We start from the raw sequence: 27,068 nt of genomic DNA, 5'->3' as shown, positions 1-27,068 counted from the left end.
AGTTACCAAAATTATCTTTATGAAAAACAGGGAATGACAGGGACTTCCAGAGATAAACACAGAAATTGTGTTAGATTTTCATGTCAGGATAATGAATACGGTTCAGATTCTTCTCTATCTCCACTTTTTAGAAAAGGAACTCAAACAGTAAGCCTAAAACATGTATATAAATTTTAAACATTTGAATATTGGGATTTTAAATCAGAATAGGTTTGCTGTTCAGAATACTTGAATGGCACCTACAAAATTGTATTCTCACACACCCTGAACTGCAGGGAGCTCTTTAAAAAGGTGTCCATGTTCTATCTCCCCAAACCCTAGAAGAAAGTTTCAGACATGAGACCCACTACTCTTCTCATCTTAAGCCTAACTCTTGTCTAGGCCTATTCAGTTCAGGGTCAGAAAGAGGTGCTTGCAGAGGAATGCTTTATAATCTACAGGCATTAACCCAGGCCCACCAAGACCAGGGAAATGATGCAAAATGGCCCTCTGGGAATTAGAGTTTTTTAACTCTAGCAAAGGCATGGATCTTAATCTCAGTCTAGCCTCTCTAGACCCAGACAGTGGGAAAAGAAATGTGGACTGTCACTGTCATAGTCTCCTCACATCAGCAGTCCAGGACCTGGATGAAGTTACAAAGGATTCGGCACTTGATGGTAGTCTTCACTTAGTCCTAACCCAAGGATGGATACGTGCAGATGGATTTTAGGTGAGCCTCAACCTCCTTCCTGAGTGGAACTGTGGATAAGGAATTTCAGGAGTGACACTGTCCTCTCATTCAGTACCTGTACTAAATGAGTCTCACTCAGTGAGGGTAACGCTCCTCTCCTCCTCTGAAAAAATCATCAAGACTGGTAAATGGCTGCCATTATGAGGAAAAAAAAATCACCTGGCCGCCAGACAACCTTCAGAACAAGTTAAGATGGCAGTAAGGGGCTGTACAAATCTTTTAGACAGTTGCAGACAGCCTAGTGACTCAGAACTGAATGGTAGTACCTGCTCTCAAATTGATTTAAGTGCTCACCTATTTGATAAGGTTAATGAATATGGGGTGAGCCAAATTCTGGTGGCTCTCTGCATCTCGTGTAGGAGAAAATACAGGTATCACACTGGGTATCAAGTGTTTCAGGTGAATCTGGAATGCAAGTTCCAGATCATCCTGGGACCATCCTGTGTCTGACATTGTAAAAACTAAGCTTAAGAAATATATTCTTATAAAATCAGGAAGTGTAAGCATTTCCTCAGGTGGAATCACACTACTCTGGCTCCCCCAGAGGGATTTCAGTTCCTGCTCCAGCACATTCTTAACCTGTGGAGGAGAAGAGACAATCCTGCTGATGCTCCCATTTCTACAGTCAATCTGAGACACAAAAAGAGCCTTCCCTGCACAGCAAGGGGTATGCAAGGAATCGTTTGGGGTTTGCCTCTAATATTAAACTGCCATCTGTACTTACTGTGGCCAGTTTCTCAATCTCCTCTTCAGATGATCCAAGAGAAGCCAGTCCAATATCCTAAAGCAAGTAAGCCAGCAGACAGTGTTACACTAGTGTGATTATTCAGCCCAAGGGAGAGAAAGAGGGGAAGGGGGAGGGCCACATCATTTCTAGCATGAATAGCATGAACTATTCATTGTTTTTGTCACCCAAAATGACCTTCCATGGCTTCCAGGATGCCTACCTCTCCCTGGCCCCCAGCTACATACCACTGGGAGCCACAGTGTTTAATTTTCAGTGTTCTCTGTGTAACATTAACCATCTCTTGTCTTAATGCTGGACTATCTACACAAGGCAAAAATTTACAGGGAGGCATGAGAATGAAAGACAGCAAAGGTGGGTTTTATCTTTGCCATTACCTTTCTGTCCCTCACACTTTCTGACAGCCCTTATGAGAAGGTGAGATCTGCGCTGGGATGATTCTGTTTACTTTCCTCTGTGCTCCCTGTTAAATGTTATTCTCACAATAGGAATCTGTAGATGTCTCTTTTTTGCTATCCCAGGAGCCATATCATGCAACAAACAAAATTACGGCATTTTCACCATTCATCGTCTCATATTGAATGGAGCAAAAGAGAATTTTCATGGGGTGAATTTCAACTGTGAAAATACTTCTTGGGGACAAAAAAGTGAAATGTGAAAATTTACTCAATGTGATCTCATGTTGTATACTCTGTCTTATTGATAGGAAAAGATGAATATTGAAAACTTTGGAATTGCTGTAATCTTTTATTTTTAATGTGTCTTAAGTTCCAGTATTGAACTAGACTGAAGAGGTTTCTTCCAGAATAAATTATAGATGACTAGGATACTTAAAGTACTACTCTTCTGATTCTGTTAATAACCAACATTTATGATCAAAATGGTAATTGGCATGTATTCAGGCTGATACAACCAGAAACCACAACATATGAGGTGAACTGATTTTCTTTTAAATATATTTCTTCAGGGATCTACATCATGTTGAGACCTACATCATGTTACCCCTCTGATCCTATCACCAGTTTCCACACTGGCCACTGATTGATAAGCCTGGACAATAAGATCTGCTTCCCTCTGTTATGGTTTTGAGGGACATTCATAGTTCTGAAGTCTTTAATTATGAGAGGTCATTGAGTTCAGTAGGGTCTGACACCGATTCCTTCTACTAAACAGCCCTTTCTTGTACAAAGAAGCTCTGTTTGCTTTTTGGAGCCTCCTCACCAGTATGAGCAATGCTGTGAGAATCTGGTGAATGGTAAAGGGAAAAACAACTCTGATGAATGACATGGTGATGGATACAATTAAAGTCTCTTGTGAGACAAGACTGTACATCCAGAGATCAATGGAGCTTGGAGGCTCAGCAGCTGGTGCTGTGTAGGTTTCATGTGGTGTAGGACAGGAGTTCAGGGGAGCAGCTGGGTCAGCAGAGCTGAGTCCAGCTCTCTGAGATCCTTCTCCAGACTGACACAGCCCTCCCACAGAGAAATCCCAGAGGCTCTGCCTGCCCTTCCTTTCACACCATGTCTGTAGGGAGCAGGGCTACCACTCCCCTTGGAGGAAACATCTCCCCGGTTGCTGCTAGCCCACCACGCCTGGAGGTCATGACTCAGACACAGCCCAGCCTTAGAACCACATTTCATGGTGAGCTGCATGTATTTAAGGCACCTTTGGCATGCTATGCAATGCAGTTGGTTAAACAGCCAGCAGAAAATGTTCTCACCTGTGAGAACTGGGCAAACTCCTTGTCAGCCAGCATGGGAACATGACCCAACAACTCATGGCAGCAGTCTCTGGAAAATAAGTGACCTTCTTGTTTATTAAAGGCTTCCTTTCCTGCCCTTCATAAACTGCCTGTGAAGGACTTTAGCCAATAGACCCCAAAGGGAGCTGGTGTGAGTGCTTCTCCACAGTGGCTGCCTCCATACCTGGCCTGGGTCTGTGAGGATCAGAACATTCCCTCCTGCCACAGGCAGCCAGCTGCCCCCTGCCACCTTGTCTGTTGTCTCCTCGGGATGGCATGGGCTCTAACCTTCAATGGCACAACATCTTTGAAAGGTCCCTGTTTTGTCCCAGCATACAACAAAAGCCTCTGTGTGAACTTGTAATTTCTCATGAAATGTAATTGCTGTTGTCTGGCCAGCACTTACTGGGAGAGTTTCACAGCAGGAAATCAAAGCCCAGCAGATGGTAACTGAAGGCAGGATGGAAAGATTAAACCAGATATTCTTCAGTCTTTTCCTTCCCCAGACAACTTTGCAAGAGAGACAGAGAACCCCACCCTCCTCATGCATGACTTCCCCTTCTAACTCTCCAGCTACCAGTTTCTCAAATTGTTTCATTCTGTGGACTACTGGATGGAACTCCAGGGCCAGTCCCAAGAGAATGATCCCAAACACATTCAAAAGCATAGAATTATGTCAGGTCATCAAACTTACGGTTCTGGGGAATGCATAGGAGAAGAGAAATGCCTTATATACTGTGTGCATGGAAAAACACGAAATGCCAGGCTGCCAAGGAAGTCCCGAGCAGACAGCTGTCCTGCAGCTGGTCTCAGTTGGAAACCTGTTCTCTCTGCAAAGGGAAGGGACACCAAATTCAGCTGTTTCTAGGGTTAACTACACAGCACATTTACTTTAGCTGAGTAGTTTCAGGGATCCCTCCTGCTCGGTTGGAATAGCTCCCTCCACCAAGCAAAGCAGGCACACCTTGGCTTATCATTGTTGATGGGCCCTTGTGCTGGCGTGGGACCAGTTCCTGCAACATGGAATCACCTATCCATCCATCCTGTGTGTATTCACATAGCAATGCCAGGAGGTGTGGGAGTACTGCCCACCCCAGAGCACACCCCATTCTTGCACATATGCACACAATTATCTATCTCTGTTCCACATGACAGTGGTGTGGCTGAGGTCACACATGGTCCTTACGATCAAGCAGGGAACAAAACCTGCATCTGTTTGTTTTCTTTTTCTTTCTTCGTCTTCTCTTGTTTATACAATAGAAACTAGAAATTGTCCAGAACTCACTACACAGCCTCTCAGTGATGTGGTCATAGGTGTTCTGCTTTGCACAGGTCCACAGAACAGGACAGAAGAACATAATACTTTTGCACTGTGATTTTAGCTTGTACATCCAGTGTTACCCCAGAGCACCCTGTCTTACCATGAAAGGGCTGTGAGAGACAGCAAAAAAAAAAGCCAGTCTGGTGGTCAATAGAACTCACACTCTATATTTTCATGGGAAACATGTTGGTGGTCTGCAAAGCTAAGAAAATTGAAAATCAATGCTTTCAAAGTGAGCCAATGATAATCTTTTTGAAGTCCTATATTCAAAATCTGTGTTGCATTCTCAGCTCCCATAAATGACATCTCATCTTCTTTAAAGCATAAACTGCATTTTAAAAAAATCAGAAATGGCTTTATTCTCAATTCTTTATCCATATTCTATTGTGTCATGAAGTCTTTACTCTTTTTTTTCCTTTTTTATGTAAACAAACAAACAAAAAAATCCCACCCAGAAACTAAGCCATTTACAAGATTTGTTTTGGTTTGTTTTTTCATGTTTCTTCCAAAATTTCTTGTCTTACTCTGTCAGGCTATTAGTACTTTACCCATTAAAAAACCAAACACCCAGAGAAAGAAAAAAAGGAAAAAAAATCAAAGAAGTAACAAAATATATGAAGAAATATAGGAATGAGAGGACAGCAAGGAGTGCTTCTTCTTGTGATGGACTAGATGGTAGACATATACAGTTATCTTCTATTGCTCCACTCCAATCAAAGCTAATTAGTACAGAACTGCCTCAAAAATGAACAGGTTTTTTTTAATCCTATGGACATTATATATCTACCTTTGTCTATTTGCTGGTCCAATCCAGAGGAATGTGAAAAATCCAGAATCTGGCAATCTTTGGGCTGAATTCTGAGTGAATTGAAAATTGCACTAGCTGAAAAATATATTATGTGAAAACCAAGACCTTAGTAACTCAATTTTGGAAGGACTATGAAGGAGTCTAGGGAAATTTATATAGCTTTAGCATCCATGTTGGAGAAGAAGGAGGGAAAATTAAAATTACAACTCATGTTCCCTGAGATGTCCTTTAAAATAGAGGCCAGCAAATCAGATACTCTGCTGTTGGAACAGACCTGGCCAGTTGCCTTGAAAAGCCCTAAGAAAAAGTTATCTGCTGAAGATAATATCTGCAAAATCTGAACTCCTAGTTCATGACTGCACAATAAAACAGCAATCAGTAGAGAACTGGGGGAGTGGCTGGTTGGACCTGTTGCCCAAAGATCTGGGAAATAGAAGTGCATTGCAGAGAAGGTCTGGAGCAGTTGACCTAAAGTGATCTGCAAGGCTTAATTCTTGGCCTAAAAACCGGTGTATGCAGGCGGCCTGTGCATTGTAGTGTGAGCTTGCTTGAGTTCACTAGCTGTAATTTCTTCCAGCTGTGGAGCATGACTGCCTAAATCCAAACATCTTTCCTAGAAAGAAAGATATGCCTAGGTTCCTCTAGTTAACCCTTTAGAAAAACACTTGCCATGTGTAAACAATCACACTGTTAACCACTTAATTCCCTCTAAGTAACTATGAAGTATTTATGAAGTACAGTTCATTTCTCTTCAAACCAGCCTCACTAATAGGTAACAACAGACAGATCTCATGCTGAATCAAAAGGAATTGCTTTCTTGTGTTCACAGATACTGCTAAGTCAAAGAGAAGTTGGAAGTTTGGCTGTGTGGTCTGGTTTTAACATGATCACTTTCTTTCCAGGTTATCCCTCTCTCTTTCTCTCTCTGCCTCCTATGGTTTATTATTTTCAAAGCTGTATAAGAGGAGGTTCAGAATGGACATTCAGAAGCTTTTCTTTACTGAGAGAGTGGTCAAACACTGGAATAGGCTCCCTAGAGAACTGGTCAATGCCCCAAGCCTATCAGCATTTAAGAGGAGTTTGGTCAATGCCTTTAACATCATGCTTTAACTTTTGGTCAGATTTTAGACCTTGCAGATGCTTCTGACTCAGACTGAGTTTGGGCCCTGCAATGATGTCAATCTTCATGTTATTCTAGAAAGTATTCTGCATAGTGAAATGACCTTGTTAGAGGATAGCAAGCCAAGATATCAATTCAAAGTTTCATATAATGGGACTAAAATAGTTTCCTCACTCTTAATTGTGCCTAGCTGTTAACATAGCTCTTCTGAAAAAAATTTATTTCATTCATGCATAACCTGTAGACTAAAGTAATTCAATTTTAATCTACAGTGTAGATTAGGTAATTACAGGGTAATGAAGGTAGGGCCAGTGGTCCCAAGAACTATTCAACACTTTCCTTAGCTGTCCATTTCAGAATGGAATAAAATGCCTCTGAAATGCTTTTTACTCACACCCAGTTATTTCATACAATTAGCTTATAGTAGACACCTTGTTTTTATAATAGATGAGTTGAAACTCACTGAGAATGTCTTTCCAAACATTACAGGCAGGTTTTTTTGAGCTGCTGTTTAGTTTGTATTGTTTATGACACAGAGAAAAATTTGAACCACAGGCTGTAAAGGAAGCGAGCAGACTCCAGGCAATCAGATCCCGTCAACTAACATGAGCAATACCAATAGGATTATGACAGGATAGTCTTATATTATCCTAAATTCTCTCACTTTGGAATAACCTAATGCACTTAAAGGATATGAATATCTGTGATAATCAAGTCAGAATCACAATTTCTGGAGCTCCCTGCCATCAGCTACTGTGTAAATTAAATTAGATTAATCACTTCAAGAGAAAAAATATTTATCATCCCAGTTATTAGGAGAGAGAAGTAAAATAGGTAGTTGAATAGAAGTGAGAATACATGAGAAAATACATAATGCCTACACGGAAAAATTCCTACAGGTGGGTGCAATGGTGTTCTTGGAAGATACTCTTCACATGGCAACCATGCCTTCCCTTACACTAAACATGCAATAAAAACCTTGTCATCAAAGCTTAATCTTCATGAGAAATGCCAAAGTCTTAGAAAACTCTTCAGACGCAAAAAGCTTATTCAAGCTAACCAGTATCCCCTACTCTTAGAGGGAGCAGGTCACTTGATTCCCTGAGTATTGTATTTAAATACAATTTATTTAAAGTTAAGACTTTTTTTTTTCATCATGGTGATAAGCTGTCCTCTCTCTGGCACATCTTCTCACTTAGGAGGAGGCTTTAAAGATCACTTTTCTTTAGTAGTTCTTGATAATCAGGTGGCTGACACAAAGCACCTGGCCTTGGGAATCCATGCAACCTGTAGCCTCATAAAAATAATGCAGAGTCCCTTATTCTTCTGCTCCTTGCTAGCTAGCCCCCAGCTAACAGGTTGGCCTGGCAAATTTGTGTGTCCTTTTTTTAAGGTCATATCTTCATGCCTTTATGGACTAGCACCACAGCCTTTATGTTCTCCTGTCAGCCAGGTGGCAGACATCAAAAAGTTTAGTGTGACAAGTAGTGCTGCAGAGACAGAAGGAGGCAGAGTTGTTTCAAGGCAGCTGCTGACTGACTAGCAGGATCTCCTGAAAATCATTTTCTCTAGCACACATCCCCATCCAGCCTGGTGGATCAGGAAAAAAGTGTACTTGAGAGATTTGTACCTGTACTTGTGTTTGGGTCTGACTATCAGCATGGCTGTAGAAGCATAAAACAGAGCCAAACCCATTAAAAAAAGTTTGTGTGGAAGTCATGATGAGCAGCGTCTGCTGTGACTGTAGAGCTGCTAGTACTGGGACTACCTGGTTAATGCCACATCAGCTGCTGCCACTCAGAACAGACACAAACTCACAGCTTAGTCCCTCAATGTGCCTTGTGTGAATTCCCTGTGAGACATCTCCCTGTGCACAAGGGAACACTACAGCTCATCAGCTCTGCTCACCAGCCTGTGTCCTAGGAAATGGTTTTCAGTGCACAAATATATGCAGGGAGCCCTAAAATAAACCATGGTTTATAATGACTGACCTTTTAAAAATCTGGAAACATCCTGGAGCTGAGGAATGTTATCCTCTCGGTAGCCACAGTGCTGCTCGAGCTGCTGGAAGGCATCCAGGAACTGTGTACAGGCATGGGTAGGGTAAAGGCTCCTCAGCTTCCTGTAGACTTCTCTCCTGAAAATCGAAAACTGGATAGTGTGAGACACCTCAACAAAGCAGTACTTAACTGCACCATCTACAGATCCACAGAGAGATGTAAACCCTCAGTATGCATCATAGCCTAAAAATCTGAGCTGGGGACACCTGTGCTTGAAAGCTGATGCTGGTTGAATGTAGCAAACCCTAAGGGCTTTTTATTTTACTTTTCCTTCAGAAGATGTCCTTTAATGTTACAGAACTCTAATTCTGAAACAGAAGTGTCTCTTGATTAGACACCTTCTTGCTAAGGGTGTTGGAGGCATCAGGGAAATCCCAGGGAGAAAGCTGAATCTGGGGTACTCTTGCTCAGTTTACGAATGGAATAAGTCAGGTATTCCCCTCCTTTCTATGCTGGGCTACAACTTGAAATGCTGGTCCCTCCTTTTCCACCCTGAAGCCTAGCCTAGATTTGCCTCATAAAAACCTCTGGAAAAAGCACCTTTTCTGATACTGGAGAGTAATATCTGGACAGGTGAAGAGGTTTGTATTTTTGCAGTTCAAAATTCCTGCCACAGGCTATGTATTTGAAAGATATGCCAGCATCTTGAAGCATTTATCCCACTATACAAAAAGAGACCAGCTGAAAACAATATATGTAACCTGATTTGGGCACAGGCTTTAAGCTTCTCACAAACTTGATGGTACTTGGATTTAGAGTTGTGGTTTGGAATATATTTAGCTGTTGCAAAATAAGCAAGTAGTAATAGGATGGCAAAGAACCTTATAGAAATGGTTATTTTTGTTCAGACGTGGCCCTAGGGTGTCAACAACTTTATAAACATTGTTTTATGAAAATTGAGATCATTCTTGGAAATGCTGGGTATGGGAAATGACCTTTTGTTGGTTTTGTAATTTTTTTTTACTAGTATTATTATTATTATTATTATTCTCTTTCTGTGATGCTATTGTTGCTATGGAGGTGATAGCCAGTCCCTGGTAATGGCTCTTTATTTATATGAATGTCTTACACAGTGTGGGGGTAATGAACCAGAATGAAGCAGGGGAGGAAAACCTTAGGAGGAAAAGAAGTTAAAAGAACAGAGGGAAACAGTGACTGCTGTCACCATTGCAAAAGCCACAGGAGACTGGGCCATTTCCATGGAGGAATTAGGAAAAAATGAGCAGGATTAGAGTTTAAATGTTGCCCTGGCTTATTTCCTCATAGAATACTACTGACTTCAGTGGGGTTGTGTGGGATTTGAACCAGTGCAGGGTTCATGCCCAGACTGGAGTCTAGAGAGAGCAGTCTTGTTTACACTTCTGCACATATGGTCTCTTTTATCCAAGTGTCATTCTGCCGTGCGTCCAAACATTGGCTACCACAGAAATGCAGGCATTCCCAGACCCAGTGATGAATTATCCAAAGCTAAGTGTTCCTCTAAGACATTATCTAAGCATACTCTCCAAAGTCAAGAGAGGAGCAGGTATGAAAGAACTGCTGTAAGCACAATTTATGAAACACTCTAGAAAGGAGCATCCTAACAAAAGGTGGAGCCTGATGTTTGCAAGACTTTAAAGGCAATAACCTCATTTTATGCAAATTTCTTTTTGTTTGAGGAAAAAAAAAAAGAGTGGTACTATTCAACTTCATTATGAAGATGTTACAGGTGCATCCCCATAATTTTTTCCTGAATTCTCCATTTTTCTTACACAGCTTTTACCCATATGGCATCTATGACTACTTAGTTTCAAGGCCTTCCAAGAAGTCATTTTGAAAACAAAAGCTCAGATCATCTGTGCCCTCTGTTTTCTGAAAGTCGTATTTCTTCACTGGCTTGGTTTTCATTTTTATGACCATGTTGCTACAAACTGAAGGCATCCAGCAACTCCTCAGAGTGACACCAAGGGAATTTAGTCAGTGCTACAAACTTCCCCTGCAATTGCACAGTGCTCCAGTAAGTTGCACTGCAATGCAGCCAACCTCAGGGCACAGCCTCAGCGGGCTGTGATAACAATTAGGAATGCTAATTTTAGAAACAGCTTTACATAACATGAGAACCTGGGTAGCTGGGATTGGCTGTTTAAGGAAATGGGGAGATACTCCTTTGAAAGTATATTCTGTTGCCACAATGGGTCTAATTCTAGGTGGAAAAGAGCTGGAACGACGAAGGTTGGCAACAAACGAGAAAAACAGGAAAGAACACAAAATTAAATTTTCTTAAATATGACATTCACACACGCCATCACATGCCAAGATTGTTGGCTGGTGGTAGTAATAATGAGCATGATACTGACCATCAATCTTTGACTATTGAAAGATGCTATAAAAACCTATTTGAGCTTAATAAAAATGTGTCCTTCTGGATGAGCTGGATGCAAGGTTTTTATGTGGTCATGGAATTCTGTGCCACAGTAGATTTTATTTAAAATAAATTAAGTATTGAAAGGGATGGGATGGCAGTGTGGTTGAGGTCTGGCATGAGACATTTAGTTCTATGGATTTAAATCCTGGCATTAGAATAAAATTTGCATGTGATTTAGGCCAAATTACTTAAGTTCTAGGGTTTTCAGTTGCACAGTTAGAAAATATAGTCTTCATTTTTCCTTTTCCCCACCTTTAGGCCTTCTTTCCATTTAAATTTCTGAGCAAAGATTCTTATGTGCACATGTGGCACCTTGCATAATCCCAGGACTCTGCTCTTGCTTGAGACATTTGGACATATTAACGCTTTGTATTATTCCACACAAATGTGGAATTGCTGCTGCTTACTGATATATTTTAAAGTTAGTGGGAAGAAGTGGAAAGAGAGGGATTTGAAATAAGGACTCTGCTTTCTTTCAAATCTGCCACATACTTCACATAGTGTTTAAAAAATACTTTTAATTTAATTAATTTTGTTTAATTCATTGGTTGTGTTTTGGGGTCATTTTTTTTTTTTTTTTAGTGGCAGACCTTCAGGGAAAACAAAGCTCCAGTAAAGAAATGCTGCACCCTTGTAAAAGCAATTTACCGTCATTTCATATGATATATAAGGCCCTTTTATGATGTAAATAATAAAATAATATATGTTAGAAGGGTATTTCAAAACTTCCTCTACCTTCAGTTTGAGAAAATTATACATATTCATGTTAAAAGCAATGAATACTTGAAGGAGAATAAGTAAGACTTCTCTGTCCTTTGAATACTAAATTAGCCATGTCCTCTGAGTGAATTTCTTTTCTGTGAGTGAGAATTTTCTCCTGGTAACAGGTTTGAAAATGTGATATTTCTGCCAGCACCACAGCTATGATAAATTAGAGATCAGTCAGAATTTATTCTATAGGGCCCAGGTGTTTTCTGGCTTCTGATATCCTGATGGGATCTGCAGGCAGGGAAATGATCAGGAAAATGCCTTTTGCTCTAGGAAGTGGATAGTTAAGACCAGCCATGAGAATGGCTTTATGTAAAACAAATGACCAAAAGATGACATTTAACCAAAGAGTAAAATGTGGGGTGGATGAATAATACTTTAAAAAGGTTGTAGCTGTCTCACATTGCCAGTCTTTCCTGGGACTGCTATGGGATGGCCCAGGACTTGGAGCATAAGTACCAAACTCACCAGGTTGCTGTTTCCTGTGCCGTGTACTCAATGTGAGGTAAAGCGTCTCCTCTGTAATGAAGAGAACAAATATGTCTCAAGATTTCAAGTTCAGTTTCCAATTTTTTTTGCCCGCACCAGGAATTCTTGCCATAATGAAAATAGAAACAGCAAAAAATAGTAAATAATGAACCATCTATTTTTCTTGGTCAGCTCTAATGTGGGTGTTCTCCATTCTGTTACAATGTGGGGAGGAAACAGAGGGATATGTAAGAAAGGGAGCTGTGTTCTGGTTCACAGATGGAATAACAGACCTCCAGGCTTGCAATCACCTCTGCTGAAGGCAATCTAACAAGCAAAACACAGTGTGTGCCTGGAGAGGCCCTGCCTGAAGGATGTGATCAGCACAGTACCATCACAGAGAAGCTTCCATCAACCCATGAGCAGAGAGCTGTGTGGTTAGCACTGATTCTCTGATGAGTGGTCTTTCCTCCTCATTCTCACTGTTGCTTCTTCTGTAGCTCTGAGTCAGTTCAGTTCTGCTTTTGGGCTGCTCTGAGCTGTACTGACTCATATTTGATGCAAGAGAGAAAACTCTATTCAGAAGTCTCACAAGACTTGAGGGACTCCACCAGTTCTTGGATACCATGAGGCTGATAATCCACAATCAGTTGTACCTATACCTTTGATTTACCCTATCACAAAGCAGTGTAGTTCTGGTGAAGGTTTGCACATAAAGGTGGAAATATTTTTCATCACTTACACGAGAACTAAGAGCTTTTTATGTTTTTAGGCAGTTAGTGTGCATAGACAGAGACATTTTAAAAAGCAAATAACATAAATAGTAAATCGCTTTCCACTGTAAAAAATATGTTTGTAAATATCGTTCCTCAAATTTCCTTTAAGAAGATTAGCCTCAGCTCAGGACTGAGTCATAAAATGAACTTGAAATAAAGGGTCACATTGCAATCACTTCTAAAACAAAATCCAGCCCTGGTTTGGGATGTGTGAATGCAATCTTAAGGTTTTGTCTTAAAATGTATTTGCTGTATCATCACAAAATTTCATATGGAATAAAAGCTTTTGTGGCTGAATTTTGTTGTGTCAAAAATGGCCCCACTGATACATTGACAAAATATTACATCTCTGACATTTCTTGTACATGAAGTCTGAAAGTACATGTGGACCACTGAACTCTCCCTTCAGCAGCCTCGTACTTACGCTCTGTAGTTAACGGCCAGGTCAGCAAAGAATGCTCTCCGTTTGTTGTACTCCAGGTCAGAGTATCCCTGGGTTAGAAAATAATTTTTAAAAATGTTTTACATTATGAGAGATCTGTGGGCAAAAAGTAGAAATCATCAGAACCATCACTGGATCTCTGGGAAGCACAGGCTCCCCACCCAATTCTCACTGCCCATTTATTACTATGTTGTGATAAAGACAGACTCAGTGGTATCTGTTTAAAGGGGAAGTTTACCTACTCAATGCCAGTGTTTTCTTTCTGCTCCTTCTGTGTTTACTAGAATTAAAACTTCAAGTAGTCTTTGCCAGCTATTGAATATGCATACAGGCATGGAATCACATTCCTTTTAATTTTACATAATTCATAATCGGAATTAAAACTCAAATCTGGAACTGTGTGCTAACATAACTCCTAAAACAGCATTGATCAGCATCACTGTACAAATATTTATTATTCTAAAATATTCAGCATTTACTGGAACCACTTTATACACTACAAGCCAAATTTGTCCCTTAGGTTTATTCACATAATTTTCAGTGTAGCAATAATACCAGTAACCCTGCAGTTAATGAGTGTTGTGTTCATGAAACTGAGGAAAGGGCTGGATCCCGAGAACAAGTTTATTTTGTTTTGTGGATAATATGCTCATTCAGGTGCCACCCTTGCTTGTCAGTGTCTGTAACAAGTCCATGCAAAACACATGAAAAGCTGTAGGGCCAGACTCACGTAGATGCTGTGACATCTCATCTTTGTCCCTGAGGGCTCTGTCCCTGGGGGACCTGCAGCCAGTGACAGGGTAGCCCAGAAATTGGTGTCACAGTGACATCAGTTTGACTGTTTTGGCCAGTAAAAAACAAACTGATGGTGTGGAGAAAAACAACCTAAACTATCAACTTGGTAGGAAATGTATATGCAAAATCTTTGCTGAGCTACCTGTACATCAGCTTCTTTTGTGCTTTCCTCCAGACTATTTTTGAACCCTGCTCAGAAGCCTGGTAAATCACCCCATACTGTGCTCTCTCCTGCCACAAACAAGTGATGTTCAGTGCCTGAGGTAACTTGTTTTCAGCTTGTTAGGTGTTTCTAAATTGCACTACATTCTGCAATTTAGATTTATCCCCACTCAATACTTCAGTAACTCGGCACCACTTCTGCTTTCTCTCAACCTCTTCAGTGCTCACACCTTCTATTTGGCAAAGGATGAGGGAAACTTAGCCCAGTTCAAAGAACTCTCTATGTGTGTTCATTTATCTAATAAGAAACAGACTAAGAGTTAGCCCAGGACTAACACTTGGACTATTTGTATCTGAAAGAAGTAAGGAAAAATGAAAGATGTCTGGTTAAGGAGGATATTAAGCTCTCCTACAGCATTATATTTGAATAAACATTTCTCAAAAATAGAAGATAGACTTACAGATTTGGAAATGTCTATTTCATATTACACAGAATTGTACATAGTTCACAACAAATGGTGTAGATTAATGAAAAGGACTAAATAGAATTCAGACATGTAGAAAAGGGAAGGACAAAAATGCATCTTCACTGCATTTCTCAGTGCAAATTATGACTCTTTTTTTTCCTTTCCATGCATCCCTTCTATGTGATGCATGACAGAATGAAATGCTTCTGTGACCTGTCGTGTCAAGTGACAAACAGCCCTTTGGAGTCCCTTTTGTGTCTGTTCCTAACTCACATCTCATCTGTACTAAAACTGGGAAACTCATGAGAAACAGGTATTTGATTGTTTGTTTGCTCCCAGTCCTTTGCCTTACTATCACCACTAGAGCAGGACTCTACTGCTCATTTTTCCTTCCCTCTCCTAAGAGTTTGTGCTTAGTGCATGGCTAAGAGTGCACACATAAAGCTGTTTCAGTAAAACCCCCTTTTTTGTGGTCCATTCCTGCAGGGACTCATGCAGTCCCTAATTCCACTGAAGATGAGTTTTCATCTGCCCCTGTAGTTTTTCCTCTTCTTTCATGAGTATTTCTTTACTCCTAAAGTTTCCCTTACAACAATCTCCCTACATAGAGTTTCTTTTTTAAAGACGAAATAATGATTAAGTAATGTTAAACTTACAGGGTGACCATGGTCCAAACTGGGATCATATTTAGTGATGAGATGGTGACACTTGTCCAGATCTTGGATTTTTCTGGGGAACCAGGGTACTGGAGAGAAAGCAGAAAGAGAAAGAATTAAATACATTTTAGAAGACAGAAAATAAAAGCTGTGCTGAAGATTACAAACTTTCTTTTCATCAGTATCTAAGAATATAAATATTTACATGTTACCATAATTGTCTCAGTAGTTGACTTGTTTCCTGACCAAACTGGCAGATTGAATGAAAAATCTGAAATTAGCTTGCTGTGATAATCTCTCAGTTTTAATTCATAGAAACAATTTTTAAAGGCAAAAATATTTTCAGATCAAATGTGTTTTCTGTTTGACACAGGACAACAAATTTAGTTCTACATTCTGGATTTAAGAATATATTTGGATCTTGTCTAATAAGCAATCTTACATTTTCATACCTTTAAAAATGAAACAATATTTTAAAAGGAAGACATGGAATTTCTAGAATTTCTAGAACCAAACAAGTAAAGAAGAATCTTCAAATTTTTTCCTTCAGGCTCCTTTTTTTTTTTTTTTTCCCCAGCAACATTATTCTTTAGCTGTATTTCCAAACAGCTTCCTTCCTATGAAGTGGGAAGTTTTTCCAGTGACTAAAATTAAAAGAAAGTGTGATCATTTTAATTTAAATGCCAGTGTTTATGAGAAAATAATTTAAAAAGACGCGCTGGAAAAACACTTGATATTGCTTTCCGAAGTCAGACTGATGATGCAATCAGACTTTCTGTGTTACAACTCAGAAAGGTCCATTTGGGATCACCTTAGTCTCATACTGGACAAAACATCAAACATCTGTCTATTGAATGGTAAATTTAATTTTTGCTGTATTATGTTACATCCAAGCACATCAAAATACCCACAGATGTAGGGGAAATTATAGGTTTTCCATGCATTATGACCAATTCTGTAATAAGTAGGAATAAATACCAGTCTGACAGATGCCTTATGTGCACCCAGAACTTTTTTCTGAGCCTTTGCCTCTGGCTGTACCAGTGGTTCTGCATGCAAGGTTCCTTTCCTGCCATATATTGCCATATCCCCTCAAAACCTGTACCTGATCACAGCTGCCCCAGTGTGTCCCCACACACATCTTGCCTGTTCCCTACAGAAAAAAAAAACATAACACACCTTCTTTTAGCAGTCCCGTGTTTTCATCCTAACTCCAAGTCCTGGCACATCCAAAACCTCTCAACTCCCAAGGAAATCCTAAAGAAATACTTCTCCAGCTTCAAAACCCTCTTTGGCTCTCCAGTTTCCCTGATAACAGCGATGCCCTTTTGATATGCCCACAGTTCCTGAGAACAGCTTGGCAAGGACTGAGGGCTGTGTCTCATTGCTAGCCTGACAGTGCCCAAACACCTGTGGGTGTGTAAATTAAAAGTGCTCTGGGAATATCTGTCTGGCCTTGCCAAGGGAGGGAAAACCCTTGGCAATTCTGTATTCAGAGAACTCAGTCTGTGAGCTGGACCCTCAGCCTTCTCATCTGTCATCTTCAGGATTGTATTAAAGGTCTCTAACAGCTGTATTCACCCATTCCTGCCTGTAAACAGGAAAAGTACCTGTCTGCCTCTGTGTTTGTCTTGAAGCAATCCGTTCTCTGCACAGCTTTCAGCACACACTCTTCTCGTCATTGAAGAGTTCCTAGTTTCTCCTCAGCTTGTTCTGCTGCTCTATCCTTCTCATCACCCTCTTTGCTGGAGTACTTCTCACCTCAGTTTAAGTGCCTCTCTGCACCAATGGCAATGGAAAGCAGCCGTGCAGACAAATAATGCATGCACACTCATTGGTTTTCCAGACAAATTGAATTACTATTACAAAACTGAAGCTAAAACTAAATAAGTTACTCCAAAAGAACTGCACTAAGAGATATATGCATTTCTTACCTTTGTCTTCTCTGCTGGTTTTCACATCCTTTGCTACTCTCTTTAAGGAGGTGATAAGGATACCAACATCAGGACTGTGAACTTCACATTCAACAAAAATGTCAAGATCATCCACAGAGTTCTTGGGCTTTTTGGCTCCACGGGTTTCAAAGTGATGGATTTGAGTTTCAAACATCTGCAAGAGCCAAGTGTTCATATGATGAAGCTTCTCCAAAGGCTTAAAATCCAGGTAAGTCTAAATACATTTCTGCAATCTCTTCAAAAGATGACTAAAAGAGGTATTAACTAGAAGTGCGTGTTAAACAATATAGTCCTATAATGTCTGGTTTGCAAAGAGCTAAAATACAGACAGAGCTAAAGATTAAACACTACAGCATTAGGTAGAGAAAGAAGGACATGAATGATGAGAGAATGTTGACTGTAGAATTTCATCTGTGCAGAGATAGCAAATGAGTGTCTGGGTAACTTAAAATCCTGCCAGAATGAAAGCAGATCTACTGATGTGTAATAGCACCATAATCTTTAAATAATTATGAAAAACAAGTAACAAGTACAATACTTTTCTTTAGAGTTATTAATTTTCCCAGATAAGAGTGAGCACCTGGTAGGGGTACTTCAGTGCCCAGACTACATAATGCCTGTGTGGTTCACAGCTCTTACAGTCTTTGAATCTCCTGCCAAATATGCGGAGAAAATTCACTGGCTTCTCCCATCCCCATAGTCTGAGTGCTTGAAATGCTGGCCACCACAACTGCTAGAAAGAAACAACTGATTGGTATCTGCTCTAAACAGCCCTTGCATGAAATGAAGATTCTTGTAAAAGACTGTGCCCAGACGCTCCCTCCCTCCCTCCAGAGCACTCTCCCTCTTCGCCATGAGACCACACCACCTCTCTGAGCAGCTGGAGCAAAACCAGGACAAGGACAAAGGGGAAAGGCAGCATGAGGTGTAAGTCAGGGAGGGAGCAGGAGAAAGGTGAGACAGGGACAGATGCAGACTGGGAGACATGAAGGCAGTAGGGACAGAAGAGAGGGTTCAGCAAAGGAAGGGGATTTTGAGTTCTGTACCTCAAAGACTTCAGTTGCCTTAGAGAGCTCAGTCTTCCTCACATTGTAGAGGGTGAGGGTCAGGGTGAAAGAAGCTCTGTCATGCTCCCTGTTGGAGTCCAGGCTGCCTTGGCTGTTCAATGACTCTATGCCACAAATCTCCTTCTTGCTGGCCTCTTCTTTTGGGCCTGACATCCCCACCAAATCAGTCTTCATTGGGAGATAGGGGAGTGGATTGCAGTAGCCAGATGTTGAGTGGAAACCGCCTGAGGGTATGGGAGCAATGGCCGGGGGAATTGGTGGGACTGGAGATGCAGTGTGTCTGTGTGTGGTGAGCTCAGAGGTGCCAGAAGCAGGGACACAAGCTGGTTGCTGTGTGTTGGGCACAGGGACATTTATGTTGGCCGTGCCAGACAAATCAAGGGAGACCGCCTGTGTAGGATGTGCGCAAGAGCCCAAGACAGCCCTCCTCCCCTGAGTAACTTCAAAGTGCAGTCCTCCTGCTCTGTTTGAAGGTGTCTGCAAGCTGTTCAGCCCTGGATAGGAGTTCCTTTGTGGAGAGGCAATCAATTAGCCCGAGCTCCACTTACATCTGCCGGTCTGGACTGACCTGCACAGTGTCTGAGACTGTCCTTCATCCCCACTCTCTCTTACCTCACTGGGACTCTCTCTGTATTGTCTATATTCCTAGTGAACAAATGGGTTCTTCTCCCAAATCATGGCCAAATCCAAGTGCTGTCTCCTCTGCACAGACACAATTCTGGGAGTGCCAGAGAGACCTCAGCCAGAGTCAGAATTCATTACCTACTTCTGAGCTTTTCTTACCCACAGGATCTGAACCTGCTCTACCCTACCCCTCCAAGAGAGGAGTGCTGCCTCCAGGCTATGTTCCTCCATCGGAACTTGTTTCTGTCATGATTTTATCTTCAGTGAAGAAGACTCTCAAAAAGACCAGGGTCACGTCTTTCTTGTGGGTGGCAGGACAAGCTACAGGGGGATTTAGCTCTGCTCCTGACAGGGTGGGCACATCTTCCCTTCCCTTACACCTGACATAATAAACTAAATCTGGATATGAGAACCCATATCTTCATACCTCAAGTCATAGTGTGCCAGACCGTGAAAGTCATCCTGCAGGTTCAGAGATAAGACCATCCCCTGGCCTCCCTTTGTGGGTGGAGCCCTTTTTTATGTGCCCCTTAGCTTATCCTGGCTCTGTCACACCCCTAAGTGTTATCATGCTCTTACCTCTTCCCTGGCCAGGGCAGATAAAGACAGGATAAGGAAATGTTGTTCTCTAGGGATCATGACACCACCATGTTTTCCCTTGGGCCTAGACTGAGCACTGGGAAGTTCTTTTTCCTAGCTGATAGACAAACCCTAGATGAATTTCACAGCACCATGCCCAGGACAGAGGTCTCAGCATCTTGAGCAATGTTGGCTCCTCCAGGCCTCAGGTGCAGTGGCCTTTGCAGGGTGTGGTGGGTGCCAGCCTGGGAAAAGAGGTGTCCCAGCCTGTGCCCAGGGGCCACTGTCTGCCGTGCAGTATCCATCCCTGACACAGAACCCACCCCTCATGCACACTGCAGCACCCTCTAGGCCTGGCTTGTGTCCCAGATGACTCCAGGAGGGCAAGGGGCCAACTTAGAGGTTGTTGAATGGCAGCTGCAACTGAATTAGTTGGGTGGAGAAATGAGCTTTAAGAGGAAAAAAGCTCTTCCCACTCCCACGTTCTCCCAGCACTAGTGGCAAGGTTGGGCATGGGAGAAGAAGGCCATGTCTGATTACCACAAACAACCTGCCCTGTTTTTATCTGGTACCACTGCAGATATCTTTATCCTGTATGAGCAGAGAGCCACTCATTTGAGATGGAGGCGGCATTAATATTTTTAGTTTATTTAGGTTAATTTAGATGGTCACATCTGAACATCAAAATGTCTTCTCTGATAGCTGCCAGCACACTTTGAAGCAGCAGAGGGAGGTTCAAAAAGAATGTGATCCTGTGGACCACTCCTGTGCTTAATCTCCTTTTCAACCATTTCTGCATTCTTTGGGGAATAAAATGTCCCTTCTCCAAGGCTGCTGACAGATGTAGGCATCTGTAGGACACCCAGAGCAATCCACCAGTGGCAACAAGCCCTCCCTCTGTCACAACCATTGACCTGGGCCAAGGTCACTGTAAAGGAAAAGGCCTCACAAAAAGCTGCTTTGATCACCTGAAACCGAGCTGGAGATGAGGACACCAAGAAATGTGATCATCGTGGGATAGAAGAGAGGAAGGTAACTTAAAAGATTAGCTTGGGATAGGTTAGTGTGAGTAGCACTCAAAGACTTCAGACGTATGCAAATGTAGAGCAAGCTGGGCCTTGTGCATTTCTAAGTGATGGCACATTAGGAAGTGTTTATATCAGTCTCATAATCTTGACCGGATGAGTGACAGTCACCCAGCCCAAGAGAGCCTTTTTCTGTGCTGGGGAACACCTCAAATGGGCATTCCCTCCTACCTGGGTATTTAATTCTGGTTGACTTGTGTGCTTACCATACAAAGAGGATTTACACTGATCAGATAATGCAAAAAGTATTTTCCTACACAGCTGGGACTTTCTTTAAGCATGGAAATAAGTCACCTATTAAGGAGTACTATTTAAAATATTATTTATCTATAGCATTTAAAGTGCTTATGTACAAGATTATTTGTTCTACAAGAAAATCTACTTTCCATACATTTCCTCTGCTTTTAAAATGCTGAACATTTTTTTTTTTCTCTTCTGTCTTGCTGAGTAGCCATGCTATGCTGCTTTGGCTCATGAGTTATTGCTCATTTAAACCTGCATTAAGGGACAGAGAATCAGATATGTGGCATCAATATTCTCTAACTATTCCACTGACACATAAAAGAAAATCATGAATCCTGGGCTCTCCATATCACTTTAGAACAACTGCTGCTGTCATGCATACAGCAACAGCCAGAAGCAGAGGAGCTTGGAAAGCTGTCTGAGGATTAGTTTGAAAGACTTTACCCTTGGAATGAAATTGTCTCTTTGTAGCATGCAGTTACCTCATGGGTCCTATTATATTAAGAGAGAAAAATATGGGCTACTTTCACACTGAAAATATATGTCAAGGGGGATTGAAATATCTAGAGAGACATTGTGATGAGGAAAAAAAGGAATAAAAAGATACTGAGATAAAAAAGGTTACTTCAAAGCACCAAAATTATACCATTTTGCATAAGTATATGTCTATTGAAAAGGGTTCCAGCTGGTATCCTTAGTTTAATGTTATTACCCACCATATATATAATGAAAAGAACTGTACTTTCTGTCTTCCTAAAGGATGATGCTTACATTAAATCAGTATTGATTTTCAAACTATAAATACAAAATTAGTACTATTCAGGTATGAGACTCATGGGCATTCAAATCCCTCTCCATCTTTCAATCTTCTAACAGAAATGTGACCCCTGAGCCATGTTAGTGTCATGATGCAAAATTGTTTCAAGCTGGAAATGCTGCTCAGCTTTGCTTTGCTCCATTCTGCTCCAATGTTCCAACGCTGACTTCCCTCCTTCAGCCAGGGAGCTACAAGGAGGCATTACACCATGTGGACAAGTCCAAGGGGGCATTTGGCTGATTTGAGTGGAATTTATTGGATAAATACAGAAACAGCTTCCTGAAAAACAAAACTACAGTAATTTCACGAATACAAGCCGCACCAATTTGACCAAAATTTTGGTGGAAACCCGGAAGTGCGGCTAATATTCCGGGGCGGCTAATCTATTAACAAAATTCTAAAAGCTGCCAACACGGAAGTGAGAGCCCGCGGCAGCCCCAAGCCAAGCTGGAGCCCGGCCGGCCCCGGCAGAGGTGGGAAAGCCTGGCAGAGGCGGGGCCAGCAGTGTCGGGGGAGGGCGGCAGAGCCTGAGCCAGCAGGGTGGGGGAGCCCGGGAGAACTGGGGCTAGCAGTGCAGGGGAGCATGGCAGAAGCAGGAAGGCCGGCGGGTGGGGCTGCCTGGCAGCGGGGGAAGCCCAGCAGAATCGGGGCCAGCAGCGTGGGGGGAGCCCGGCGGTGCGGGGGCCTGCAGTGCCGGCCAGGGCGAGGAAACGCGGCGGCAGTGCAGACGGGAGGGGGGGGCCGGCGAGCCTGGTGGTGGCGGCGGCAGCCCTGCCGGCGGGGCGAGCGAAAGCGGCCCTCGCGAAAGCGCCGCCGCGAGCCGCGAACCGCGAGCCGCGAAAGCGCCGCCGCGAGCCGCGAACCGCGAGCCGCGAAAGCGCCGCCGCGAGCCGCGAACCGCGAGCCGCGAAAGCGCCGCCGCGAGCCGCGAAAGCGCCGCCGCGAGCCGCGAACCGCGAGCCGCGAAAGCGCCGCCGCGAGCCGCGAAAGCGCCGCCGCGAGCCGCGAACCGCGAGCCGCGAAAGCGCCGCCGCGAGCCGCGAACCGCGAGCCGCGAAAGCGCCGCCGCGAGCCGCGAACCGCGAGCCGCGAAAGCGCCGCCGCGAGCCGCGAACCGCGAGCCGCGAAAGCGCCGCCGCGAGCCGCGAGCCGCGAAAGCGCCGCCGCGAGCCGCGAACCGCGAGCCGCGAACCGCGAGCCGCGAAAGCGCCGCCGCGAACCGCGAACCGCGAACCGCGAGCCGTGAAAGCGCCGCCGCGAGCCGCGAACCGCGAGCCGCGAACCGCGAGCCGCGAGCCGCGAACCGCGAGCCGCGAACCGCGAGCCGCGAGCCGCGAACCGCGAGCCGCGAAAGCGCCGCCGCGAGCCGTGAGCCGCGAAAGCGCCGCCCGCGAACCGCGAGCCGCGAAAGCGCCGCCGCGAGCCGCGAACCGCGAGCCGCGAAAGCGCCGCCGCGAGCCGCGAGCCGCGAAAGCGCCGCCGCGAACCGCGAGCCGCGAACCGCGAGCCGCGAACCGCGAGCCGCGAGCCGCGAACCGCGAGCCGCGAGCCGCGAGCCGCGAACCGCGAGCCGCGAAAGCGCCGCCGCGAGCCGCGAAAGCGCCGCGGGGCGGGCGCGGCGCGGGGCGGGCGCGGCGCTCGCGAGGCGCGGCGCGGGGCGAGCGAAAGCGGCAGCGGGGCGGACGGCGAGCCCGGCGGCGGCAGCCCTGCCAGCCGGGCGAGCGAACGCGGCAGCGGGGCGGTGCTGACGGGAGAGGGGGGGCCAGCGAGCCCGGCGGCGGCGGCAGCACCACCCGGCCACCCCGCCGAGCCGTGGCGCTGAGCTGGGCCACCCGGCCCCGTCGGCAACCATGAGCGGGCCGAGCCTGCCTGGCCCCGCCCCGAGCCAGTAAAGCCCGCTATGCCGCGATCCTCTTACTAATTGGCCAATTTGTGAAAGCTGTGCACGGATTCTCGCGACGAACGAAAGTGCGGCAAATATTCGGGGTGCGGCTTATCTATTGACAAAGACAGCAACATTGTCGAGGCACCGGGGGTGCGGCTTATAATCCGTGCGGCTTGTATTCGTGAAACTACTGTACTCTCTCCATGCTTAGCCATTGAGTTAAGCTGAAGTCACCTTTGGTTCCATTTGCTGACTCAGTTGAGATATACTCCAGGAAAAATAAAACTGCTTTCACCAAAAAAAGCTCAGATGAGTAGTAGAGATACAAAAAGATGTCATTACTTAGGACCTGTCTTGAAACATAACATGTTTGGGTTTGAATGCAGTTAGATTGGGACACAGCTGACCCAGGCCTTCTGTGGCTTTGGTGGGGACTCTAGCCACAGACACAGTGAGATAGGAGTTGGAAGGCTCTGATGTCTTCAGCTGTATTGTAACACGCACTTCCTTTCCATTTCCAAGGTGCTGGTATCCACCTTCTAGGTTGTGAGACCAGAAAGTTGAGACACCTCTCAGAGAAGGACACGCACACACAAAACATGTAGCCTTCACACATCAGCCAGCCACTATGAGCATGCCTGTTAAGAGGAAACTCCCCTTGTACCCTGAAAAATCTCCCTGTATACCCTCCAAGGTGTAGAGTTTCAGACTCCATGGGAACCTTGGACAACTGGGAGGCACTGAGGGGAGAGTGACTGTGAGAGAAGGCAAGGTGTTCATCATTGACATCCCATCCCTGGTCCCAAACCTCACAGGTGCAGCAGATTATAGCTCTGCATGGTGAAGATCTCCTTCTGCTAACTTTTGGCACAAAACATATACAGACTTCCCCCAGATTCCCAGGAATAAGATAATTTTTATACATTAGTGAGAAAAAATGGATTAGTGCTTGAAGGCCAGAAGAGTTGAGTGTCACCTATAGATGTCTGTTTCTCTGCTAATCTCTGATAATTAAGATATATAATATAAGTATTAATGCAGTACACTGGAAGATAATAGAGTGAGGCTAGATCAAGACCGGCACTCGCACACGATAGCTCCTAGTCACTAGCAAGTTACAGGAAATCTTCATTAGATCTTCTGGAGGGCATTGCAAAGGATCCCAATCTCACCTGCAAAGGAAATAATCAGAGCAATTAATTCCAGAACTAGCCCATTTCTAACACTGCTGTATGTTTTTTACCCTTTATATCCATTCACTTAAGGAATAAGGTGAGCAGAGAAATGCTGAACACATTTATTACTGGCATTAAGTCTGTAGAGTCATCCCTTTGCCTTCGTTAGCCGTAGAAGTCTGGCTCACAGGATTAAAGGAGCTGGCTCCCAGCAGGCTAGCCAAGGTGACAGGGAAAATGTGATCAAGGCCATGGTTCTTCTCTTCCTTACTGAAAACAGCTAGAGCCACACATCAGGATCCACCTCAAGGCCATCTGACATTTCCTAGCATCTCCCCCAAAACTGGGTTTTCCAGATTTAACAAGTTACAGTCAAGTGGAAATGCTTGTTGAAACTTGGCTAGAATTGGGAAGTAAGTTTTTTCATGAGAAAGAATATATGTGCTGCCTTATCTTGGATAGGCTCGGAGCATTAAATGCAAACAGATGGAATCTGCCTTGTGGTTCCTATTTCTGACCCAAGTTTTAAGGAATTCAAGGTAACAAATCTGCCATTTCTTACTATTGATCATGTCAGCTAAGTTCTTCAGCTGCTTTGCGTTGTCCAAGACTTCAATCCTCTGTGTGTAGGGATTATACCGAACAGAGAAAGGACGAGGGATTGTTTGAGCAAATTTCCTGAGGGAAAAAAACATAAACAAATGTAAAGTTGAAAATATTTTTTTTCACTAACTCTTTTCTTTTGTTGATTGTGGGGATAAGAAAATCTATGGGTGGAAATAACTGAAATTCCTATTGGCTGATCTGAGACCTACAATGTTCTGCAGCACACTTGAAGCTGCATTTGTCCTTATCACCTCTGTTTTTTTCTGAACAGGACTAACTTAGCTCTTGGCATGGCACCACTGCTCCTGCTATAGGCCAACTATGAAGCAACTGGGATCTGCCTAGCTTGAAAACCTCATTTTCCTTTCATTAGTGCAAAATGTAGGAATTTTAATCCAAGCCTGAGTTGCTGGTGAATTAAGGTCAAGGATCTATGCCATCCTGGTATGCCAAGGAGCAAGCAGAGACCTAACTTCTGGCATGGTCTAGTTCTTATGTTACCTGGAAACTACCAGGTAAGGTAAGAGCTAGATGATAGTTAATGGAGTGAAGCAGCATTCTCTGTTGCAAAGTAGTTAATTCCATGTCAGAAGCATTAAGATTTTGGTGTCTTGGGAAAACATTAATTTGCATAACCACAGAACTGTGGAAAGAAGGGCTCTGAATGGGATGAGATGGTCAGAGCTATTGTTCCAGGCTCCTTGTAGACCCCAGCAGGATACTGGCTTATATATCTGCTTTGGATTACTTCAGTTATTGCTGAAAGAGGAAGGGAAGCACGCAGGAGTTGATTGTGGAGTCCCACTACACAGACTGTGACTCAGCAGGGTAAATCCCATATGCCCAGAGCAGTGGAATACGCTGGATGCCACCCCCACAATGCCTCTTCAGTTTAAACCTAATTATTATCAGCTAAGAACACTGTCTCAAACAGGATTCAGTACAAACAAGTACAAGGTGTGACAGTGAAAAAATATTACGTTGACTATGATGAATTTAGCAGCATTGGTCTAGTCTTTCTAACAGATCATGTTAGAAGATGGCTTCCCTAAACTTCAGCTGAAGGTAAGATCCCAGTTAGAAGTTAAAAGCTGAGATCTTACAGGTCAATCTCAGGATAATTTTCCAGAAAGGTATTCTGTTACCCACAAGCACACACATCCAGATGCAAGCCACTAACACAGGCACTGGACGAACCCCCAGAAATTCTATTTCAATTTTACCACTTTTTCAATTTTGTCACTGAAATAAATAATAAAAAACCCAACATCCAAGATATTTTGTTTCAGCTAAGTAAGGCAGCATCTTTCAGTTCCTCAAGGAGCTTGTTACTCCGTTAGAGATGTGCACAGAGAAAGTGGAAGCCACGTGCAGGATATTAATAGCACAGCCCAGAAAAGAAGGCCATTTTTCCCAGGTATTTCCCAGAGAAAAGGGCACGAGCAGGAGCCACAGACTTATGGCAACTAAGGAAGCAGCAGGTGAGAGAGCTAGGAAGACCCCAGAGTTGGGGAGCCTGAGGTAGCAAAATATCTTGGGGTGTAGCACAATTTATCTGGGAATGGTAGA

General features: G+C 43.6%; 2 protein-coding genes across 5 annotated transcripts in view; both read right to left on the bottom strand.

Moving 5' to 3' along the window:
- LOC116995243 (tyrosine 3-monooxygenase-like) overlaps positions 1–18,825 on the bottom strand; it is a 30,667-nt gene extending 11,842 nt beyond the window's left edge. Inside the window, exons 1-9 of the mRNA XM_033057732.1 lie at positions 18,465–18,825; positions 17,398–17,572; positions 15,464–15,552; positions 13,366–13,433; positions 12,166–12,216; positions 8,457–8,602; positions 3,911–4,046; positions 3,196–3,265; positions 1,455–1,511 (exon numbers count right to left, since the gene is read on the bottom strand). Of these exons, the coding sequence (XP_032913623.1) occupies positions 1,455–1,511; positions 3,196–3,265; positions 3,911–4,046; positions 8,457–8,602; positions 12,166–12,216; positions 13,366–13,433; positions 15,464–15,552; positions 17,398–17,572; positions 18,465–18,659 (987 nt within the window). The 5' untranslated portion in view covers positions 18,660–18,825. The remainder of the gene's footprint in view (positions 1–1,454; positions 1,512–3,195; positions 3,266–3,910; positions 4,047–8,456; positions 8,603–12,165; positions 12,217–13,365; positions 13,434–15,463; positions 15,553–17,397; positions 17,573–18,464) is intronic.
- Positions 18,826–23,921: 5,096 nt separating this feature from the next.
- The window catches only part of PAH (phenylalanine hydroxylase), a 42,170-nt gene continuing 39,023 nt past the window's right edge, over positions 23,922–27,068 (bottom strand). For all 4 annotated transcript variants that reach the window (XM_033057725.1, XM_033057726.1, XM_033057727.1 and 1 more), the window contains 2 exons: positions 25,456–25,571; positions 23,922–24,890 (listed from right to left, as the gene is read on the bottom strand). In XM_033057725.1, the coding sequence (XP_032913616.1) occupies positions 24,850–24,890; positions 25,456–25,571 (157 nt within the window). In that variant the 3' untranslated portion in view covers positions 23,922–24,849. The remainder of the gene's footprint in view (positions 24,891–25,455; positions 25,572–27,068) is intronic.

The sequence above is a fragment of the Catharus ustulatus genome, chromosome 4 (assembly GCF_009819885.2).
Source record: "Catharus ustulatus isolate bCatUst1 chromosome 4, bCatUst1.pri.v2, whole genome shotgun sequence".
Classification (NCBI taxonomy): Eukaryota; Metazoa; Chordata; class Aves; order Passeriformes; family Turdidae; genus Catharus; species Catharus ustulatus.
Note: the sequence above shows the minus strand (reverse complement) of the source record. Positions and strands in the feature narration are given on the sequence as shown.